Raw genomic sequence first — 21,614 nt, 5'->3', positions numbered from 1 at the left:
CAAGGTACCTAGGATATTCGGTGCTGAAGCTAAGCGTTGATTTTATTTTTAAGAGATTTGGACCAGTGTTGGCCTCTAACTCCTGATCTCAAGCTATCTTCCTGCCTTCGCCTACCAAGCAGCTAGTCCTACAGCTGTTTCATATTACACACAGCTAAGCCTTCAACTTTTTGGTTCTTAGCTTGGTTGTAAAATCTCATGCACATGGATACATACACACACAGGATATGTCATAACTAAGCATGTCTTGTTTTCGTGTAATTATGCACCTGTACCTAAACTCAGAGGTGAATTTCATAAGTATCTGTACACTAGTAATTTAAGTTTGTTTGGTAGAGTATGCATATAAATGTATTAATCTCAAATTATTTCCACTTAGAAAGCTAAATCTTATGTAGCATGCTCTCACTGGAACATGTGAATGGCAGCATTAAGTCCTTTTCTAACTGATTACCGGAGGGTCTCACTGTAGCAGTGACCTTATGGGTCAGACTGACCTAAACGAGTGTGATATAAGACTAAATGAAAGACGATTTCCAAGGAAGAGGTTTAATCATTTTGTATTTCTAAGCTGTTTTTATATTGGCATGTAGAGTAGAAACATTTTCTCAAAGGATGCTCTGTACCTTGTTCATGTGTATAGCTCAGGTTGAGTTTACTGAAGAAGAATTACATGTATTAATTTTTGAAAGCTGGGCATGATGGCTCATGCCTGTAATACTAACACTTGGGATGCTGAGGTAGAAAGAGTGTCATGATTTTAAGGCCAGCCTGAGTTACGGAGTGAAAAATTCAAACCTTCCCCCAAGATGAAAGAAAAAGATTTAGAGGGTTTATTTATTTCTTTCCCAGTCTCACACCTCTTTGGCAATTTAGTAAGATTTTAATGTGCCTGTGAAGACCTGCAATATCAATAAGAGAAACATTTTTAAGTGTATAAGCACCATGGAATCAGAATTGTGCACCAGTGTGTGAAGACAGATCCCAGTAGCAAACAGACAGTACTATCTTACCAGGATCTGCCTGCTCAATCTTCTTCTAGACCTTGCCTCGGCTTTGTGTTTGCTGGGCAGCACAGCTTTGGTTCTGATGTTCCCCATTTTCCAGAGAAAGGGGCAGCCTCAATTTGTACCAAAAGGAAATATTTTAGATTGCCAAATGAGGAATCTCCTGTCTTGCTCTGGTAAAATCTTCAATGAATGCATTTCACCTTAATGGTTTAAAAAAAGGCATTTGGAATGATAACTGGCATTTTACAAATGAGTATCTGTCATGAACTTTGCAATCCGTTCTCAGAAAAAGTTGGAAATTATGCATCTCCAAAGCCACTTGGTTTATTTTCATCTGACTTATTTTGACAATCAAAATAATGTATGTATTCATCAATGGAAGGGTTCTCAAAAGAAAAATATAGATCATTTTAGGCTTTGAGGATCCATGGGCATCAGGAGGTCATGGCATGACTTTTTGGTACTTGGAAGGCTAGTTCCTCAGTAGAAGTGTTCCTGTCTCCTGAGGCATCTGGAGCACGCACACCTCAGTGTTGCTGGCTCTTATTGAAATAGCACAGAATTTGCTGAAGGAAAATGCAAAGTAATGTTAAGCTTTTCCAATGACTCTGCTCTGGGATCTGCCTTGGACAGTAAAAGAACAGTGAGATCCTAAGAGAACTTTAGACATAGGAGAAGGACTTAAAAGTTTTGATAGATTTTAGAATTGAAACTGTTTAATGAATATTTAATGAATCAAACGTTTTATACTAAACCGTGCAGAGAGCCTCTATTTTAAAAAAAAAGAACTGCAGATGCTTTACATTTCACTTAAATTTATAATACAAGAGTGAGATTGGTGGTGGGGAGGAATGACTCACCTGCCTTTTCTTACAGGTGAGTTTTTAGATATACACTTAGAAGATTTGAACCTGAGGTCTTTGTCTAAATTAGAGTTTGTTTTTTAGGACTACAGTATTATAATATCAATGTCTGCATGCCATTTATCCCCCTCCATCCATGCTGGAACTTTAATAGACAGGAACTTTGTTCTCTTCTACCTGTCACTTCTGGTCTTCTCGTTTCTATTGTTTACTCTTGTTACTTACATCTAAGAAGTAAGTTGTGTATGACAATTTGCTGTTCGAGTTTTCTATCACATCCTGTCCTAAGTTTTATGGATTAGGGACATGAAAAGGCCCGTTCCTTTTATATTTCTGTTTCATACTAACTATTTGCACTGAAACAGCTAATCTTTGTAGCTGTTTCCCTGCTAAGTACCCACTACTTACGTAAAGTGTTGCTCTGTGGATACCCTGTGTTTGTTCCCCAGGTTGTAACTTAGATAATTGGTACTTGCTTGGTTTGAGGACATTTTTACTTCTCTGGTAATAGTGACTGTTTCATCCCTTTTCTATAGGCCCTGCCGCCTGGTGCACTTCAACTGATACCAAAGAGGTCAGCCCTTGATAAGGCCAATGGTGCCGCCCCAGTCTTTAATCCCAATGTTTTCCACTACCAACAGGCTCTGGCTAACATGCAGATTCCGCAGCCGGCATTTATCCCTACAGGTGAGAGCACAGTTCTGGGAATCTAGAGTTTAGCAGTTTGAATATGTATACTGCAAAGCAGCTTCTAAAGGGCTTTTGTTGGAGGATAGTCATCATGCATTTTGACTACAAGTAAAATAAAACAATTACGCTTAATTTTCTATTATGTAGAATAACATATGATTTTGGAAATGATGGAAATTAAACTAGGAGAGTTTTTGTTTGCTTCTGAAGGTTGATTCACTTGGTTGATATACTTGAATTTATCTCATCTAATTACTTGACTTGTAGTCATTATTTCATAGATACAATTATCTGTCAAAAGCATTTTCCAGCTTCAATGTGTAAAATTCTATAGTCCATATAACTATGATATAACAAGATCAAGAATTTTTAAAATCCTTGAATGTATAGTAAATTTATAGTATATGTAAAACAGTTAGCTTTAGCCTCTAACTCTTGGAAATTATTTTTAAGTGAAAGTAAATATTTGGGATCGTATGTCTAATAGAGAACTTGTCTAGCCTGTGCAAAACCCTGGACTCAATTCCCAGTTCTTATCAAAAAGCTGGGGAAATTTTTCTTCTAAAAAAATGTAAAGGCTTTAATAAATGAAGGTACCATTTGCTTTAAAGATCATTTTTATAAGACTTTAAAATTACATGAACATGCCCAGACACATAGTATTGTGTACTCAGACATAAGGGAAATAATATATTGAGCAGTTAGTTAATATATTAATTCTCTAAATACAGACTTAGATCCTTGAGCATACCTTTAAAAGGATATATGTAGTAAACAAAAAATCTCCTTTTATTAATAAATTATTTACAATATATTTGCCTAAAATAAACATACAATTTATGTGAGATCATTCCTTTAAAGCAAACATAAAGTTCTTTTTAACCTACGAATTACTTTTACTCCCTGGGTCTGTGGTCTTAAATCTAACCTGTAACTATAAGCATGGGTGATTACTAGTCTGCATGTGCTGATTAATTGATATTGCAAAAATTACCTCTCTAGTTAAAATTCACTTCTATCTGTAAGGCCTGAATAATGAAATCTCTCTCTTCTTTACTTTCCACGCTTTCTGCATGGTGTACAGGGCCAATACTGTGCATGGCACCCGCTTCAACTTTTGGTAGGTTTTGTACAAAAATTCTCAACTTTCTCTAACCTAAACGCGTTTTTTCTACTGTGGCTATAAACACATAAGTGACAAAATGATGTGAGTGGACATTTTCTGAGTATTTAGGGTTTAATATGGTATTCTTTGGAATCAAAGTAGACTTATTTCTCAAGTTCTAGTAGCTTGCCACTGTAGCCAAATTTTAACCCTGCCTTTTCCATTCTTATCCTAAAAACAGCAATTGAGATACTAAAATGTTTCTTTCCACAGTGAAACTTGATAATTTTCTTGGTCTGGTATCTATTATTTTAAAAATACATTTCAAATATTGATGTGGGAAGGTCTTCTGTTTTAATAAAGAAACTGCCTTGGCCAGCCCTTAGGTGGGTGGAGTAGACAGAACAGGAAAAAGGAAGTGAGGTAGAGGGCTCAGTCAGATGCCACGCCTCTCCTAAGTTAGGCAGACCGCCGTGCCTCTCCTCAGAGAGAGATGCAATGAAGCTCCAGCCCAAGATGGATGTATGCTAGAATCTTCCCCGGTAAGACACCACTTGTGGTGTTACAAAGATTATTAGATATGGGTTAGTCAAGATGTGAGTAACAGGCCAGGCAGTGTTTAAAAGAATACAGTTTCCGTGTAATTATTTCGGGGCATAAGCTAGCCGGTGGCCGGGAGCAGGGCAGCAGGAAGCAGCCCGCAGCTCATCACTACAAAATATATAATTTATAAACTGCAATGAAACAGTCACCTCCCAAATTTACTCTTATAGTGTAATGCATTCATTATAAAGATTTTGAGAAAGGATGACTTAAGCAAAGCTAGAACATCCTGCCATGTTCTTCGATGGATTCTTATATATATATTTTGGTTGTGAGTTTATTCTTTAATGGGTGAACCATCTCTCCAGACCATTTTTGGATTCTTTAGTATCCAAGGATGGAGCATCATCTGCCAAAATTAGGCACAACAGAATTATTTCAAAAGTGACTTGTGATGATGATGTGATTTTTAAACTACCAGTCATATCCTCTCAGACTTTTGGCTAAGATCAAGTGGAATAACCAGTTACACACAGTTCTTTAGTTAGCCACCACCACGATACGTTAGCCTTCCCTAAGCGAGTTGTATTTCATGAATAGAAAAGAAAATGAGAAAGCCACTGGGAGGTCACAGTTCCTATAGTCTTCATGGGAGCCAGAAACAGATCATGAGAAATTACTTTTGTTTAAACTAGGGGAAATGGAACACATATTAGCTTCTCCTATCAACCCAGTTCCTCTCATCTTAGAGAATTTGCAGCAGCTTGACCTCCATCCCAATGCTAGGTTAAAGTGATTACGGAGTTATTGAGATAAAGAGGAAAGGTCAAAAAGATGACCACATAGAAACAGCACAAATACAGCAAGATCTGAACCCTGGCAAAAGGACGAGGCCTGTTATGGAAGGATTAGCTGTCACCATAGGCATTAACATTGTGTTGACACTAACAGGAACATTCTGTAAATGTAAGTGGAAGAACAGACGCCTGCAACTTTGAGAAATGTGTCTCTGCTTTCACAATTTGTGACCTGTTTCTTGGGGCTGCTTCCTTGTCCTTTCCCTTTCAGAACTCTGCTTATGAATGCAATTGCATGCTTTGGCACTGCTGCTTCCTGCACAGTTGCTGTACTTCCAATGAGAGAAACATGAGTGGTTTTAGAATTAGCTGGTGAGACAATGAAGGATGGCTGTAGGAAATGAGTAGCCAGAGATGGATGAAAGGGACAGCTATGGAGTTTCTGTTAATCACTATTTGGGGGACAGTCTTACTCTGGCATTGATTGCATTTTCCTCTTGGCCATTCACTTTGCCAGTAGACTTTCAGAAAATCTGAATTTGACTGAGGTAGACTTGATAAATTATTATATATGTATGCTTCCCATTCACACATTAATTCCCTGGTTGGATTTCCAAAATAAGCTGTAAGTTAGAAAAGCGTCCAAAAGCTTTGAGAATGAAATAGAAAGTAGCAAAGCAAAGGAAAACATCCTGAAAAGGATTTTGCAGCTGCTAGCCATTGTAGCTCTAATATTTCTTTTGAAGACAAGATTTACTGTGAACCACATGTGTATTTGACAATAGCGAAAATTTCCAAGGAATTTACCAAACTGAATACATAGTCCACTGTATTCTTCATACCCTCTCGTCTATCATATACTCGACAGAACCACTATTCTTTTTACATGTTGAGCAGGTAAGTACACGTAAAACTGCCATTTGTGCCAGAAAAATCTAGTAACAGCACTTGTCAGTGAACCCAAACACCAGTTGACAATACCCTCATTAATTTTGACTGTACAGCTCAGTGACTTGTCTGCTTAGCTAGCTTTAATAGGTAGCCCTGGTTACAGCAGAATTTTTTCATATGCATTCATTACAACCCGTCCTGAAAATTCATCCTTTTGAATACACTACAATGTTATGTTGCTCAAAATGTTAAGAACGGCTGTTATCCTTAATGGTAATTATAATTGGCTTTCCCCTTTCTCTCTTTAAATTTTCCTCCATTCCATGCTGTGCTGCTTTGCACTGACTTTGATTGCATGCTGCACCCTGGTGTATATCCATCATGATGATGTTACGTGGCTTGTTGCTGGGATATCTACTATACCCCATTCCATCGTATCTGTCATGGTTGTGTAAATGCTTCACCCTTCCATGTGTTGCTTCCATGATTTCCTACTGAAAGTGCCCATGATGCACGGTGCTACACCTTCCACTGTGTCTGCAGCAGCAACACCTGCCACCAGCGTTCCCTTCGTTCCAACAACTACAGGCAATCAGGTTTGGTCATTTATTTCATCTGTTCAGACCTAGATAACCACAATGTGTTGAAAAGGCACAGTATATAGCTTTTGGATTGGTGAAAGTTATTAGTCCATGTGCTTATGTGTTTCTTAACCAGTTGTTAGATTTGGAACTTTTATTTTTTATGTATAATTAGGGTACTGTATGTTATTTTCAATTTTCTCAGGATTACTTGGCAGCATTTTACTCATTGTTAATTGATAAGCAGATATTATTCGTGATTTTCTATATCAATTTGTTGCTTCCACACCAATCCTCAAGTGTATGTGCTGTGCTGAATATGTCTTAAAAGCTTTCTCATCTTGGTGAAAAGGAAAGGTTATTTTCCAGCCCCGTTGGTTTTGGTTCTTGTGTTTGAACTTAGATTTAGTAAGCACATCTCCTCTACTTGCAGTTCCACTGGAAAGAAAGCATGCTATCACAGTTCTTTCCAAGGAATGCACATCTTTATTATCACCCAGTGATTACATCAGAAATCCCTTCTCGTGTAGACATTAGATGTGCTTGTGTTGTTTCCACTTTCATTTGGTTTAGATTTTTCAGGCAGAGTCACGGGAAGGTGGCCAATTTTTAGGAAATCTTGAAGTTGTGAGGCAATTAGTACAGTAGCTACTGGGTACTGTGATACCCGTCCTGCCTTACCAAAGTGCTCACTTGCCCCAAAGCTGCTACTTAAATTCCCAGCATGATAGTCAAGAAGCACACAACCTTCATTTGACGGATAAACTACACTCCAACCTCTGCTCTGCAAAATTGACTCGGTGGAAACCGTAAACATGCTTAAAGGTTTCTGTGAAATTGATCATCATTTTGATGTAACAAACTCAAGCAGTGAGCAGAATAAACAGAATTCTCCTAAGAAATCATTTTAATCTAAAATCTTTTTTACTACTATAGATTCCCCAATTATCAATAGATGAACTGAATAGCAGCATGTTTGTTTCACAGATGTAGAAGTTCCCAGTAGAACAGTAAGTTTCTCTCAGTATTAATAGATGATATTTGTAGGTTGTATCTTATATTTGCACAGTTGTATTTGCTAAGTTTTGAGTAAACATTTTCATGTAAAGACATTGCTTATAACTTGAATTTGCCTGAATTCAAAACTTTCGAAACTGAAATGCCAGAAAGATGATTTTTTTGATATAGAGATGACAGCTGTTACTATATTTTTCTAATGAGCTCATAGACTCAGTAATGTTTTTCTAGTTTCAAAGGGGCAAGATTTTTTAAGCCAAAAGCACAAATCACATTTGAATTTTAATTCTTAAAACTTTTTTACTTGTTTGTTTTGTTTTCAAGACCAGATTTCTCTGTAGCCCTGGCTGTCCCAGAACTCACCTTTCAGACCAGACTGGCCTCAAACTCAAAGGTCTGCCTGACTCTGTCTCTGAGTATTGGGATCAAAGAAATGCACCACTACGCTGGGCTTAATTTTTTAAGATTTTAAGATTTTTAAGCTTCATTTTTTTGTTTAAGTAACAAAGTAGATTTGTTGGAATTTGACTGATATGGTCATGTTAAAGACAGTGAGTGTTACATTCCTTTCTGAGTCACTATAAAAAGCTGTGCTCTTTCTGTATGTTACAGTATGTTGCTTCCCATGTAAGACAAGTAGAATTACATTAGCTGTTTGGAAGTTTGAATGACATACAAAATAATTTAGCAATCCAGTAATTATTTTCATTCTTTGTCCACCCTTAACATTTGACCTCTCCTTTGCCCGGTCCAGGGGCCATTAGCAGCACACACTGAGTTCAAGCATTCATTCACATGGAACATGTCTGTTGAAGATACTTAAAAATCCTAGTTACCTGAACTCTAGAGACCTAACAAATGAATCTGCTCCGAATACAATTGTAGGTGTAGAGAGCTTGAAGGACTCTCACGTTCAGTCGGTCACATGGTTGAAGGAGGTAGCTGATATGCCTGTTGCTTCCCTATCTCACCATCTCCCATTATTAAGTCCCTAACACTGTTTCAGACAAAAGCCCATAGCTACTCTACACTGGATAAGCAGGTCCCCTCAGTCATAAGGAATGTTTTAAAAAGAGATTGGAGAACTGAAGGAGCTGGAAGTTAGAATTGTTTTCACAGGTGTTATTTGGGATAGTAGCAAACTGAGAAATCTCTAGACATGACAGTGGAGGTTTGGCCAATACTTGCTCATTTCTCATAGGCCACTGCCCATCAAGGTGAAGAAAATCCAAACAAAGTGGATTTACATAAAATATGTTTGAAGAATTGTTGTTATTCTACTTGATTCCTTTAAAAAGTAAGATATTTGGCAGAATATAATAATTTTCACATGTAACCGATATTTTCTCCAAATATCAAAAATGTCATTTTGTATAATAGTATATGACTTACTAGAGATATTTCTGCAAGGGTGTAAGATATTCAGCTAAAAGTGTAAATCTTTGTTTACTATTGGACCTTTTCAAAGTGTTTGGTATTAAGTACATCTCAGGGGTACATGTCTGATGAATAAGATAAACTGATAGCTGGTTCATGCGCAAAATATTTTGCATTGTTAGGTAATGCCTTAAATACGGCCCATCATGGGCACCTCCCATAGACTGTCCTAGGTATATGTCTGGTTAGTGACTGTTTGTCTTAGCCCTACTGTCACAGACATAGGGTCTGAAATTCAGAGTGGAGACTATCTTGGCTTAGTTCACTTATGGAAGGAATAAGATCTAGTCTCCTAACACCTTGTTCAATAACCCTTCACTATTTCTTACTGATTCTCTTGTTTTGTTTTCTATTTCAGTTGAAATTCTGAGCAGCAGAGTTACGGGGTATCAGAATCTCTCAACAAGAAACTCCATATGGCCTTTCTATATGTATTCTCGTATGTCCTCTTCTACCAACACAACGATAAGCATGGTGCAGTCGATATACTAAGCACGTATACCAGCTGAAAGTTTCAAATTTAAAATAAAGCATTCAAAAGTCTTTGGAGATATTAAAGTGAATAGAAAATTGACCACTGTGTGTTACCTAGTATGGATTATTAATTGTATATGGGTTAGCATATAGAATACAACCATATAGCTTTGTCGTTTATTTGAATTATCAGCTCCATATTACGTGAATTACCCATCTGATATGAATATTGAAGTTAACCAGAAAATTTTCTGATTTTTCTTTCCAAAAATGATATATGTTAAGTGAACTTGCGCAGAGTACTGTAGTAAGCTTACTGTACATTCTTGGTGGATAGATTCTGTTTCTGAAGTGTTACCTTACTGTGTTGTTTACAGGATAGTCTATTGGTTAATGTAGAATGTAACTAATATATCCAGTACTATTTTCCCCATTGATATATTGTATTAAATTGGGTTCTGTTTAGCTTTTCCATGCTAGTGTTTTCTTGTTTATACGTGGTGTTTGATTTCAATTAAATGTCATTAGTGGGGAACAGTGTGATTGAAAAACATGACAGGTTCATGTTAATATACACTCTTCAAAACATTCTATAAGTTTCTTGAGGCATACATTTAACAGGCCTCACTTCTGAGTATACACAAAACCTGTTCATAGAATTTTACATGTAGATATGACCTCGCAGAGTCAATAATATACTCAATTTTTAAAAGAGAAAAATAATTACCTACATATGATAGGAAAGTTCAAATGTTAACCTCAAACCCTCCTCTTAAATAACTTGAAAATCAAGTATTCGCATTCTAATAAATATCTGAGGATGTATAAAATTATGTAGCGTAGCCATTACATTTATTGTGTCAGAGCCCTTTCTCTCAGCTTGAGTGTCTTAAAATTGAGCCATTTGTCATCTCCAGTTGAGACACTGGTAACTTACTCGTTTAAAGGTATGATAATCATAGGTTGTCAGTCAAGAAGAGAGATGTGGGCGTGGAGACAGTTTTTATGTACTGGCAGAACGTGTGTAAAACCTTTGCAGTGCAGCCTTTTGCACAAGTGCCATTTTCCGAATGCAGATGGCTCATGTTCTTTAGACTACTCTTTGAATAATAAGATGCAGTCTAGCAGAAGTCAATCCAGGTGAAAGAGAATTGTTTCCAAATGAGGCCTTACCTCCCCAAATAGACAATCTTCTCTATTGGTCACAGAAAGAGCTGAGTACAGGTTTGGAGAACTGGCAGGGATGGGGTCAGGGAGACATTTAAAATGACTGACTGATTATGCAGAACTAGAGAAGGTTTCCCCAATTGTCTTTCACTTCCGTTCCACTGAGTTTCCAGTTTCCTACAAGCTGCAGTGAAGTAGCAAGCTTTGACAAGGGTTTCCCTGTCCAAACTTTAACATCAGTTTGGGGGCTTTTGTTGTTTTATGTCTCAGAACAAAACCTATTTTTGTCTCATTTGAACATAATTTCCTTTATGTGCACTTCAAAATTATAGTCAGTTTTATCATTCATCTAGTATAGAATAGCAATATCCCATGGATGTGTGGTATGAATTCTTCTTACTAATACTTACAAAATAATCTCACAAATATCAAGTAGTAATCCATCTATTTCTGTGACATATAGTGTACCTTTTCTACTTTACATAGCTGTTATTAATATTACTATTATTATAAAAGGGAGGAAATATATTCCAACAGCTTAAGTAGATTTACTATTTTCTACTCAATATGTATTCTCCCATTGGAAAGTATAAAATCATCAAATTTTTGTACAGATAAAGGTTGTTTTTCTTCATGAAAATCACAAGCAAAGAGAAAACATTTGGGATACCTTAAGGTAATTGGATTGATTTTAAAAACAGTGGAGTTGGCAAAGACTTTGTTGCCTTTTCCATGGTTGATAAAACAGAGAGAGAGGCCGTGTGACTTGCCTAAGGCTGCCTAACCATTGTGGGAACCAATTGTTCCTCCTTTTTACATCTTTCTTTGGAACATTTGTGACTCCAACTCAAAGCAGATCAGATTGGCTCAGAATTAAAAAAAATTACCTCTGGTGATTGGTATCCTATTGATCTTAATTATCCAGGTGAATCCTGTTCACCAGTTATTTCTAAATCATCTTGTTTGTATATTTGGGCCTCTGCCCTTTGCTAATTATTGCCTCAAGTTAGAGACTGAGAGTTTTATGTCCTTTTACCTGTGTGGGCTTTTTGAACCACTTAATTTCTGTTTTCTAAAACCATAATTCCAGAAAGAATGTACCTGAGCTAGACTAGATGTAGTTCTCAGTGGATATGAGAATGTTTTGTGCAAAATGAACTTTTTGTAGTTTGACATTTTGATGCAACGTACTATCTCATTGAACTTCTTAAACTTTGGACAAAGATAGACATAGATGAAGACTTGGAGGAGAGCGGTTCTCATATTGCTCTAAGCACTGGAAAGCCCTAGCATTGACTTAGTGTTAGGGAGAGATTCAGTGATGAACATTCAGGGTAGTTGTCTTTTTGGTGCAACGCATCTTGATGACATTTTGAAAGTTGCTGTGTATGTGAAGTTTAAGAAAGCAAGCTCAAAGCTTGAACATTTTGATCAAATTTAACCGAGTTCTGAGAGAAATGAAACTTTTAAGTTGGCACTCTAGTTGTGCAGTGACTAATGATCTTATTGAAGAAAACACAAGTCATTTGACTATAAATTGAATTAACAAGACAAGTCACAACAAATCAGTGACTCTAAACAAAAATTTCCTGAATCGTTTGTAAATAAACTAAATTCTAATCAGTTGTGATTCTTACTTAGCATTTGTAGTCTTTGTGTTTTATAATGGCCTCTACTTTTATTTCTCCAGAATTACCATTTTTGCCCATATTCTCAGCCTTTTGCCAAAATTTGCAAGATTGCTGAAACCTGGATAAAACATGTCAAATATACACATAAGCAGTCTAAATGTGTCACTGAAGAAGGGCTTAGTAGTTTCAGTTTTTACAAAAAGCACTGTGAGACCATAATATTTTAAATAGGGACTGAAATTAAATTAGATTCATGAAATTGCTATTGAAATACAGTGTTTACTTTTGAAATTGGAGCATGAATCCACACCCAGCTGTTGCTTTTGATGTCCCTTTTCTAGATTTAACTTTAATTTGCATCTGATCATGAAAGCACTCTTCTTCCTGTTCCCTCCATCTTGCACATCCATTTCTGGGCATGCAAAAGCACTTTCGTCTTGCCATAAGTGTTGTTCACTGATGGGAGCCCTCAACTCCGCTCATCTCCGGGGGGGGGGGGGGGGAAACCAGTGCCTGCTCTCAGCCATCAGCAGGAACCAAAGGAAATTAGTGCTTTTTTGACTTGAATTAGCTTTGGATGGCATGGCCAAGTCAGACAGTGATGTGTGAAGAAGGCACAGAATCTACGCTCCATTGTAGGAAATGAGGTGGCTGGGGCAGCTCATGCCCTACTTGGAATGTCAGTTGCTTCTTTTCCTTGTCTTTGAAGACTGTTGGGTGGGGCTCTGTCCATCTGTGGGATGGATGGACTGCGGGACGCAGAATGATTAGTAGCTGTGGTTCTCTTTCTCCTTAAAAAAAAAAAAACAGCTCTTCTATATTTCACTTACATTGAAATGGAAATAAGTAAAACGGGGGGGGGGGGTGGCTCCAATTCCCAATTTTGATTTGCAGATTTAATAAGATAGTGGCCTAAATTTTACCAGTGCCTGTCAGAGATAGTAGAATAAAATAGATAAAAGAGTTGAACATTTGTTTTGCAAGTTTAGCAGATAGTCAAGTCAAACTGTAAATAGAGGCTCCTGAGTGCCCAGCCACTGATTGGTGCCATGTTTTCATTCTTTATTGTTAGTTTTTAATGTTCTTATTGTACTACATTTCTATATCTAAGTAACTAATGAATTTAATTTTGAAGAAAAGTTAGAGAAAGCTTAAGTTTTTACTACACGTATTAGGCTATTACACCATTTATTAGGCTCTAAACTGATACTGTACCATAACACGGTATAGATTACAGGCCATAACTACACTTCACAATTTCACCGTTTAAGGACAAGTTTAGCTTGGTACACAAATAATAGCTGTCAGTTAAATATATTTAGTTGTTGCTTTGGCAACAGAACTACAACATGGCTACCTTTAGGCATGCGTGCATGTAAAACTTTTATTGGTAAGCTATATGTGGTTCATGACAGTGCGAACATATAGAAGTTACAGCTCAAAACTGATGATGGTTTTGAAGCCCTGAGTTCCATGTGAAAGCTGGATGTGTGTCCTCTTGCAGGACACAGCAAAGTTTATGACACACGGATTCTAGAGTCAGGCTTTCTAGTTTATAGAATTGGTTGTGTTGATAGGGTTGATACAATATTTTGACACCAGAACAGGCATGGCGTATATATTACCTGACATTTCTTTATAACTTGGTTCAAAATTACCTATTCATGTAGTATCTCTAGCTATCAAAAGAATCCTATTTTCTGGAATAATATACAAGGATATGTGAGGATTAAAGCGTAACTCAGCATTTTTGAAATTAACTAGTATTTGTGAAAGCACAGGTAAAGATACTGTAGAACGGTCCCCGAACAGTGTTAAGAAGCATATGCTGCAGGTACCTGACTGTCTCAGTTAGGGTGCGAATGTGTGAGACACACCTTTTTTGCACTTCTGTACATAGTCCAGGAAAGCAATCCTTGGAGCTTTTTAGAATAGAAGAAGTCTGTGGTAATAGCAGAGAGTTAGTGAGAGTGCTTTCTGAGGCTTTGAGAAGGTGGGGTTTCTTTGCTCTGAGAATTAGCAAAACCACAGCGCTGAGTGTTGTTGTGGACGCTTGCTAGTTTGCTGCACTTCACCGGAAACGCAGCCTGCTGATATATGCCAGATTCCCCTTAACACCGCTGAGCGAAAGTACAAAACACTCCTTTTAGTAAGGCTACTAGCAAAGACTATTCTCTTTGTGGATTAATTCCCCCTGTAAAAATACACAAACACACACTACACACTCATGCACGCACCACATAGTGGGTAAGGTTCTCAGCAGAGGCTTTCTTTTTTCAATTTTAGAAAGCAGGAAGGAATACTCTGTCCATTACAAGATAGTTACTCTCAAATCCAATTAAAACAGACTTCATCCTTCATAGGTAATACATACATCAATTAGTATGGATTTAAGTGATAAATTGTTACTGTTTTAACTAAGCGAAAGAGAACCAACCCAAAGCTTACATAATCCGGAAGTTGGGAGACAATGTCAGTCTAACCCACTGTCAGTTTTCATGCCACACTTACACGTAGCCAAGGAACTTGATTGTTGCCCCCACAAGGCACCGAGGCTTAGCAAAGGGGGGAGTTTGAAAGGTTAAGGGGTGGATCACCACTGGCGCTTGGAGTCCTTCCCATCTTGAGGCAGTTATCATTCATATAGACGAAGAACCCGGTCCTAAACTGAGAGGAGTTGTTAAGAAATGCTGCTACCCGTACTGCTAACTCTTAGAGATAGAAAAAGAGCTGCGGCCATAGCTCAGAGGTAGAGCACTTACCTAGAAGAGTGAGGCCCCGGATTCCCTCCCCAGCACTACAAAAGGGAAAAAAAAAGGGAAGAAAGTGAAAGATGGGAAACGAACCAAAGGCAGAAAGAAACGAACCAAGGCTTGCACCAATCCCATAGCTTAGAGCCAGTTGACTAGAAATCACACTTCTTTTTCCCTCAGCTCCTCATCACTTAAGAATCAGCCACACCAAACATCCTAACAATCTGAGCAGCCATTTTGGCCGATAGAAAATGTAAACACACATTTATTTTGTAGTTAGTTATGCTCACTTCAGCCTTATTGCCTCCACGACTTTACAATGTCTTTACGTGGACATTCCCTTGTGAATCTGTACGTAAGAAGATGACATCAATTGGCGTTAAGTTATGACTAATTCACAATTTATAGCCCCTCTATCTGCCCTTGCCTATAAGTGAGTTTCTCACTGACATTAAAATCTGGATTATCCTAGACGAATTTTATGCTTATATAGAACCCTTCCTCAATTATAGTGTACCTAAAAAGGAAAAGTGCTTTTGTTGGAAATAAGTTGCCACTCTTTATAGATACTGCAAGAATCCTCACTATTATTCTTTTACATCGTGTTACTTTTTAAAATACCTCTGTCGGAAGACCTAGAAGAAGTAAGCGAGCTTTTTATCCCAAATACACAACCTTAAGACTGTCAGAACTACATGGTTCCAAAGCTTTATTTCTGTATACAGATGCTATCTGTTAATGACAGAAACCAAATTGTTTTGTTGCTATGTCTTTTGTGTCTAGCAGTTGAGTGAATGATATGACCATCATTTCATGAGATTCTGGGAATAGCCTCAAAACAAGCTTCTTTTTATTATTATAGCTATTGCTTTAATTATAAAATGAGCCATTTGCTCCCAAATCCAATAACTGAAATGAAGTCCATTTTTAGAAGGTGATGTCTCACTCACTGTATTGTGTAAACTCGTCCAAATTCCATGGCCTTAAATGATTTGATTCTCCCATGTCAGCTTTCCAGGTAGATTAATTTGTTTAACATGATGAGCTAGGTTACTCCTTTGTATGATTTTGAAGGGATAACTTATACCTTTATCTAACAATTATAGTGGAAGCATTTGTCTTGGGCAAAACAATGGAAATTTAAGAATGTTATAATAGCTGGGCAATGGTAACACATGGCTTTAATTTTGGAAGCAGAGGCAGGCAGATCTCTGTGAGTTTGAGGCCAGCCTGGTCTATAGAGTGAGATTCCGGACGGCCAGGCTACACAGAGAGACCCTGTCTCGGGAAAAAAAAAATGCTATAATAAGAAAATTCTTACCCTTGTGCAACAATTAAAAGCTTAAGTAATGACCAAAATATTTTACAAATAAAAACTGTTCACATAATATTTTGTCCCCAAATGCATCAATTCATTCCCTCAACTGCAAATATTTGGACTTTTTCAAGTTACAGTGTTGTATTCTCTGTGTTTAGAAGTGTGCATTATATAGCTCATTTTAGTATGCTACTTTTTATGTTTATTTTTTATTCTTTTAATAAAGTTTGCAAATTTCTTTGATATGTCTTCTTTTACAAATCCATACTCACACATTCAGCCAGAAGTTACACATGTTCTAGTGTATAAAACTTGACATTAATAATTCTAATATAGTTTAAGTATGTGAATTGGCTCAGTGTTATATTCCATACACATAAGTTCCAAATGCCTTAAGTATTTTGAAATAGGTAGATGATATATATATATATATATATATATATATATATATATTCGTTTCCTTTGTATTTTTTCCATAAGATTGTAGTTAGTAACACAAAAAGTTACATTTTAGTAAAATAAAAAGGTATCTTGGTTTCTATTGTCCCTCAGAAACCTAAAACCATTGATGCCCGTCTTGACAAGAATGAACTGAACAACCCTGGTTTCCTATGTCATAGTGAGAGTGTAGGAGAAAATGGGTAATTGATGCACACAAACTTCTCTTGTATTTTGAAATGTGTCTTAGAGTTTGAGGGACAGTCGAAACGATGTTATTTTTTGTTTTATTTTATTTACTATTGCATTGCAGACGTTCCCTACTGTCCATTGTCAAAATGGAAACTTAGAGTTTCTATTGCTCAGAGGTTGACCTGTAGGCAAAGGCGGATATCAACCCAGTTTGTCTTGAGAACTTTTCGCTTTATTCCACAGCATCCTTGTGTGCCCCACCTTACTCATCCAAGGTTTCTAAACATCTCATGATAGCAACTTACCAGACCCACCTCTCCAGGCACATGAGGAGTCTCCCCTATCAGAACCTTACTGTTGGGATCTCAGGCTTCAGAGACCTGTTCACAGCTGAAATTCAAGAGAAAAACTACAATCTAAAGAAGGAAAGTATTTAATGTACTGTCTCTCCTGGGGAACCAGTCGTTCAGTATCAGGTACCTTCATGCATAGATAGCAGGGGTGTGTACTACTGAAGCAAACCTTGAGCATCCGGTTTAGGCATCTAAAAAAATTCAAATTTCTATAGAAATTGCCATCTCAAGAGGGCCAAAAGATGAAAATGCTTGTTGTTTTATAATTGCCCACAAGATTCTCAAATAATGATGAACCTAAAAGACTAACTAGATAGTGAAAACCTGAAGATTCCAGAGTAAAGAATGTATTCAGATGATCAGCATCTTAAGGGTATGCCCTATGGACCAGCCTCTCCTGCGTTTACATTCTATCATACTTATTAATTAATATTAAACAGATGAACACACACTCTCATTTTTAAAAAAATTGACTCTGTACTGAAACCTTCCTTTGACTCCTTGAAGATGTTTCTTTTTTTTTTGTACCTGGCTCACACTTTGCCCATGAGCAGGAAGATAGTGTGTATCTGGAGAATAAAGCCAAGAATGCTTTAGTAAGGGCAACCTCCAGGGCATCAGCTAAGATTTGTTAGAACTACACAGATAGGTTGTCGTCTCAAATGCAGAACTGTCCCGTAGATACGGAAGTCAGGATTAAAAAGACATTCTGACCAGAGTAGCCCAGGGTTTTGTGTTGTGTATGGAAACGGAGGAGTGTTCAGTGCAAGGTACAGCACACACACATGAAACTGTGGTAAGATTGGACATGTTTCTCTGTTTGTGGTAGAAGGCAGAGCCTTCTTATAGATGTGCAATGAGAGTTTGGTGACACCACAAACAGCAGATAAATAGAAGAACGACTACCTGTTAAAGCAGATGGCCTGTTGAGCAGCTGGAATTGGGGAGCACAGAAGGAAGCTGAGGCGTGTCTGCAACCCATTTGAAGAGACTTGTCACAGAAGATGCTGACCCACCCAATGAGCATCATCGTAGCTCTCAAGCAGAGGGTAGTAAAAAATGAGATTGACTTTTCTATGTAGATCCATAGGTGAAAAAGAAAAGATCTCCTGAGTAAATTGGGAGTGTAGGGGTCACAGGAAAGAGGAGAAAATGAGAGGGGAGTGGAAAAATTGTACGGCTCAATAAAAACAAAAAATGGTGTGCCGCCATAGGGCAGAAAAAAATAACCAATGATATTTGATGAAGGATTCAACATCCTAAGCCATCAGGGAAAGGCAAATTAAAATTTATTTGTGGGGGTTGGAGAGATGGCTCAAAGATTAAGAGCCCTGGCTGCTCTTCCAGAGGACCTGAATTCAATTCCCAGCAACCACATGGTGGCTCATGGTCGTCTATAATGAGATCTGGTGCCCTCTTTCTTGCATGCATGCATACATGGTGTCAGAGTATTGTATACATAATAGATTAATCTTAAAAAAAAACAATGAGCTTGGGATGGAAGCATCACCTTTACCTTTCAGGACCTAAAGGATTGAAAATTATGGGTTAGAAAACTCAGCAGTTAAAAGAGGTTGTAATTGTGTTAATTATACAAGTATATTGTAAGAGATTATTGGTTCGCTTTTATTCACTAATAAACGTTATTTGTGTGGTTCATTCAGGATGTTGTGGTTCTTTTAAATTCCTATTAATAACGTTCACATTAAAATACATTTGGGGTCAGTAATAGTAGCACAGCCTGAACTTACCCGAGGCCAGGTGATTAACAGTTACAATCTAGAGCTCTAGTTAGGTACAGCCAGCAAATGAGACGTTTGTGCAAATAAGCATGCCAATTTTTGAAATTTGTATAGAAGACCTTAATGATAATATCAAGCAAGTCTCTAAAATGATGTGATCCAGCAGTCGGGGATAGAGACCTTTAACAGCTACTTTTCTCCTGATGGACACCATAAGAAGCATTCTAGAACTTAAACATGCATAGCATGTTAAGAACCATTGGGATGACAGTATGGACCCAGAAAATCTTCAAAATAATTAAGGAAAAATGGACAAACAGCATGGTCAACATAGAGTGACATTCATTATTCCATATTTCTGATCCTGAGGAAGTGTCATGATTTTTAAATGCACCATTCTTGGGGCAATCAGGTGGTAAGGGCACCTGCCACCAAGCTTGGTGACTTAAGTTTGGGCCTCAGGATTCACATAGTGGAAGCACTGAAATGGCTTCAGCTGGGGGACAAAGATCTTGTACCCTGTAAAGGTTTATCAGTTGTACTGGTTTAATAAAATGCTAATTGGCCAGTAGCCAGGCAGGAAGTATAGGCAGGGCGACCAGAACAGGAGAATTCTGGGAAGAGGAAAGACTCAGTCTGCAGCCGTTATTCAGACACAGAGGAAGCAAGATGAAAAAAAGTACCAAGTCACGTGATAAAAGGTGTCAAGTCACGTGACTAACATAGATAAGAATTATGGGCTACTATAAGTTATAAGAGTTAATAAGAAGCCTGAGCTAATAGACCAACCAGTTTATAATTAATGTAGACCTCTGTGTGTTTCTTTGGGGCTGAATGGCTGCGGAATCAGGCAGGATAGAAACCTCTGTCAACAGGGCTTCTGCAAGTTGTCCTCTGACTTCCACAGGCAATCTGTGGCATGTGCTCACATTTGCTCTCTCTCTCTGTCTATCTCTCTGTCTTTCTCTGTCTCTCTGTCTCTCTCTCTCTCTCCTATCTCTTCATCTCTTCATCCTCCTTTTCTATTCTCTGTTTCTTGATTCTACCATTTCTATCTCGAATCTCTGTCCCCTTTTCTGACCCTCCCCTCTTCCCCGTCCCAATAAAATTTTTAAAAAGTAATGTACCACTCTGGATATTGTAAAAAATGGTGCACAAAAACAAAAACTAACAAAAAAAAACAGTAAAACGATTTTGAGTGATAATGGGTTAAAACCCCATAAGTAGTATATTAAAATTATGACTGTATGTGTTTACTGCTGTGTCACTTTGCATTTCCCAATTTTTCTTCCTTCTGACCCATCTATGTAACTGTGAGAGTCATTTTCCCAAGTCAAAAATTTTCATTTACTTCATTCACTGTATTATATGAGAAAATCCATTTTAAATAAAAAAAAAACAAAATACAAATATATAATCACATATATAGATACACAGCACACACACATATATATCTACATACACATACATGTATATACAACACATTGTATTTTCATTAAAATATTTATATTTTCAAGTGTTAATGTATGTTAAATATAATGGTATACAATAATGTAAGTCTATTTTGTGGGTTATAGTCATAATGGATTTACTACTATATTTTTAAATATTAAATCACAATTGTGATGCTAATAATATAGCACATCAAAGTAAAGAAAAAATTATTTTAAAAAAATGTTCTAGTTTCTCAATTCCTATGGAGTAAAGTATACATTCTAACACTGCACGTTTTTGTTAAATAATGGTTTTAAGTTTTAAAATTGGCATATATGTATTATATATAGTCATTTATTTTATAACTACAATATCTTCCAAGTGTACCATTACTTTGACAGTAGTAAGCCCCGATACTCTCTCCTTTTTCTTATCTCCCCAGGAGTTCCCTTCCCTCACTCCGTCATGCCTCTACGTTCATATGCTATGTATATAAATGATTTTATGTAGCCTTATAAAATGCAAAATTCACTTACGAGAAAAAAAAATGAAGTATTTGTCTTCCTAAGTACAGCTTCTTTTGCATTTTCCTGCAGAAGGCAGGATTTTATTCTTTTGCAATTTTTGGTAGCGATTCATCTGGGAGAGACAGTAGGCTGATCTCATAACATGGCTATGGTGAAACAATGCGACAATAACCACAGGTGAGCAAGTATCTCTGTTGGCTGATGACTTAGATTATTTTCAGGGTATTCCGAGGAGTAGTACGGCTGGGTCATATGCTAGCTCTACTTGGACTGTTTTCAGACACTTGTGTGTTGATTTCCATAGTGAGTGAATTAACCTACCCATCCTACCAGCTGTGTACAATTGCTCATCCCCCGCCTGCATCCTCTCAAGATGTGCTTACATTTTTTACATTCTCAAGGTTTAACTTGGGTAAGTCCTTATGTGCCCAGAAAGTTATCCATTTTATTTTTTATTTTAATGTATTAAATTTTTACGGTATACACACACAAACACACGCACACACACACACACTCATGTGTGCCACGAATTGTGTATGGAAGATGATAACTTGGTGGAAGTGTGTTCTCACTTTCTCCCAGGTGGGCTTCCAGGATTGAACTCAGGTTGTCAGGCTTGGCTGCAAGCACCCTTAACCACTGAGGCATCTT

The 21,614-nt window shown here is 37.3% G+C and overlaps 1 protein-coding gene across 1 annotated transcript in view; it reads left to right on the top strand.

Annotated features, from left to right (window-relative positions):
* Mbnl3 (muscleblind like splicing regulator 3) overlaps positions 1–10,241 on the top strand; it is a 53,459-nt gene extending 43,218 nt beyond the window's left edge. Inside the window, 4 exon segments of the mRNA XM_038316656.1 lie at positions 2,410–2,560; positions 6,401–6,495; positions 7,417–7,490; positions 9,293–10,241. Of these exon segments, the coding sequence (XP_038172584.1) occupies positions 2,410–2,560; positions 6,401–6,495; positions 7,417–7,473 (303 nt within the window). The 3' untranslated portion in view covers positions 7,474–7,490; positions 9,293–10,241.
* Positions 10,242–21,614: the final 11,373 nt, after the last annotated feature.

This window comes from Arvicola amphibius, chromosome X, assembly GCF_903992535.2.
Source record: "Arvicola amphibius chromosome X, mArvAmp1.2, whole genome shotgun sequence".
Classification (NCBI taxonomy): Eukaryota; Metazoa; Chordata; class Mammalia; order Rodentia; family Cricetidae; genus Arvicola; species Arvicola amphibius.
This window is presented reverse-complemented; position numbering and strand designations above follow the sequence as displayed.